Source organism: Tribolium madens, unplaced genomic scaffold (assembly GCF_015345945.1).
Source record: "Tribolium madens isolate multiple individuals breed KSU strain unplaced genomic scaffold, Tmad_KSU_1.1 Scaffold_20;HRSCAF=117;Tcas5.2_LG4, whole genome shotgun sequence".
NCBI lineage: Eukaryota > Metazoa > Arthropoda > Insecta > Coleoptera > Tenebrionidae > Tribolium > Tribolium madens.
Window position 1 is genome coordinate 605,743 of NW_025400985.1, and position 1,510 is coordinate 607,252.

The 1,510-nt window shown below is 42.2% G+C and overlaps 1 protein-coding gene across 3 annotated transcripts in view; it reads right to left on the reverse strand.

Moving 5' to 3' along the window:
- The window catches only part of LOC123005068 (zinc finger protein jing), a 49,906-nt gene that overhangs the window by 10,446 nt on the left and 37,950 nt on the right, over positions 1-1,510 (reverse strand). For all 3 annotated transcript variants that reach the window (XM_044398677.1, XM_044398676.1, XM_044398675.1), the window contains exon 3: positions 496-1,380. In XM_044398677.1, coding sequence (XP_044254612.1) covers positions 496-1,380 — 885 coding nt within the window. The remainder of the gene's footprint in view (positions 1-495; positions 1,381-1,510) is intronic.

Consider the following 1,510-nt stretch of genomic DNA (forward strand, 5'->3'; position numbering starts at 1 on the left):
TCCGGGTACAGAGCCATTTTTAGTTTTTTCAAAAAAAAATTAATATCTCAAAAACGATGAGTTCTAGGTCAAAGCGGTTTATTCACGCTTATTCTCCGGTTAATTTTACATATAGTGCTAGTTTTTTATAAGAATAAAAAAAAATTATTTTTTGGTCAATTTTCTAGACTTATTCTTAACTTTATTACTCAATATCTCAAAAACTATGCATCGTAGAGTATTTTAACTAGTTGCATCGTGTTTAGCGTGTGATTTTACGTCTAGAAGACCATATTTCAAAAGTATTTGCAACAAAAAGTCAAAAAATTCAAAATTTTGGTCGATTTTCGTCGCTCAAAGTCAAATAAGCTTTTTTGATAAAGTTCAGTCAATTACCATAATGGCCTCAATTTAAATTACAAACTCATTTTGTAGTCTAATACAAATGTGGATAGTATTAGTGTCGCCCCCTTAAATGAAATGAAACCCCAATTAGGTACCCCAATTAGTACCCACCTGTAGATGTTCTAATAAGGCCCCACTGGTATCGAATTGTGCGCTGCATTCGGCCCATCTACACAAGCCCGACTCTTGCGAATGCGTACTTTTGGTATCCTTAACATCGTCCTTGTTCTCCTGTTTCGCCGGCGGAAATCTGATTGTCTTCGGTTGTGACAAAATGGGCGATTTTTGCGACGGCACAGTCGCCTCTTCCACAACCTCCACTTCCAAATTATCCTTCAGCGAAATCCCACTATCGGAGGACTCCGCCGGCGACGGTGACGACTTCTCCTCCGTGGTGATAGTCGTCGTCGGCGGCAGTTTAGCTGAGAGCACCGTCGGGACGGCCGTCTCGACGCTAAAACCCCCCACTCTCGAAGGCAACGTATTCAACTTGACGATAGGCACTACCGTTGCATTTAATTTGACACAATTAAAGTTATTTATGATTTTCTGCACAGGTTGTATCACATTTAAGCAAGGAGTTCGGTGGTTTATGATCGGTATTGTGCTGTTGTTGTTGGTGATTGTGGCAAATTGCGGCACGAAAATGCTGTTGTTGTCGGGGGGTTTGGGGCTTTTGGTGTGGAGATACGTCAAATTCGGCGGGAAGGTGACAGCGGTGAGGGTCACCGTCGGGGCGAAGTTCACCTGGGGGTGGTGGGGGAGGGGCATGTTGTCCGGGAGTTTGCTCGGAGCCGGAAGGATCTTCCTAGGAACTGTTATGTGGTGTGAAAGCTTGCGAGATTTCGACGTTTCGGACTTTTTTGACGATGTTGTGCGGGAATTGGGAGGGCGGATGCCGTTGAATTGGGTCTGTTGGTCGACTAGGGAGACGAATTTTGTGGGGGGCATCGAGGGCTTCGATACGGAATCCTTCTTGATGACGTGCAGTTTTACCTAAAATTTTGGAAAGAAAAAGTTAAATCATATCGTTTGAGGTGTACCCAAATAAATAACTTGCAAAAAAAACATTTCATTTTTTTGTAGTTAATTAAAAAAATCTCTTGAATATAATTCCACTGTTCTT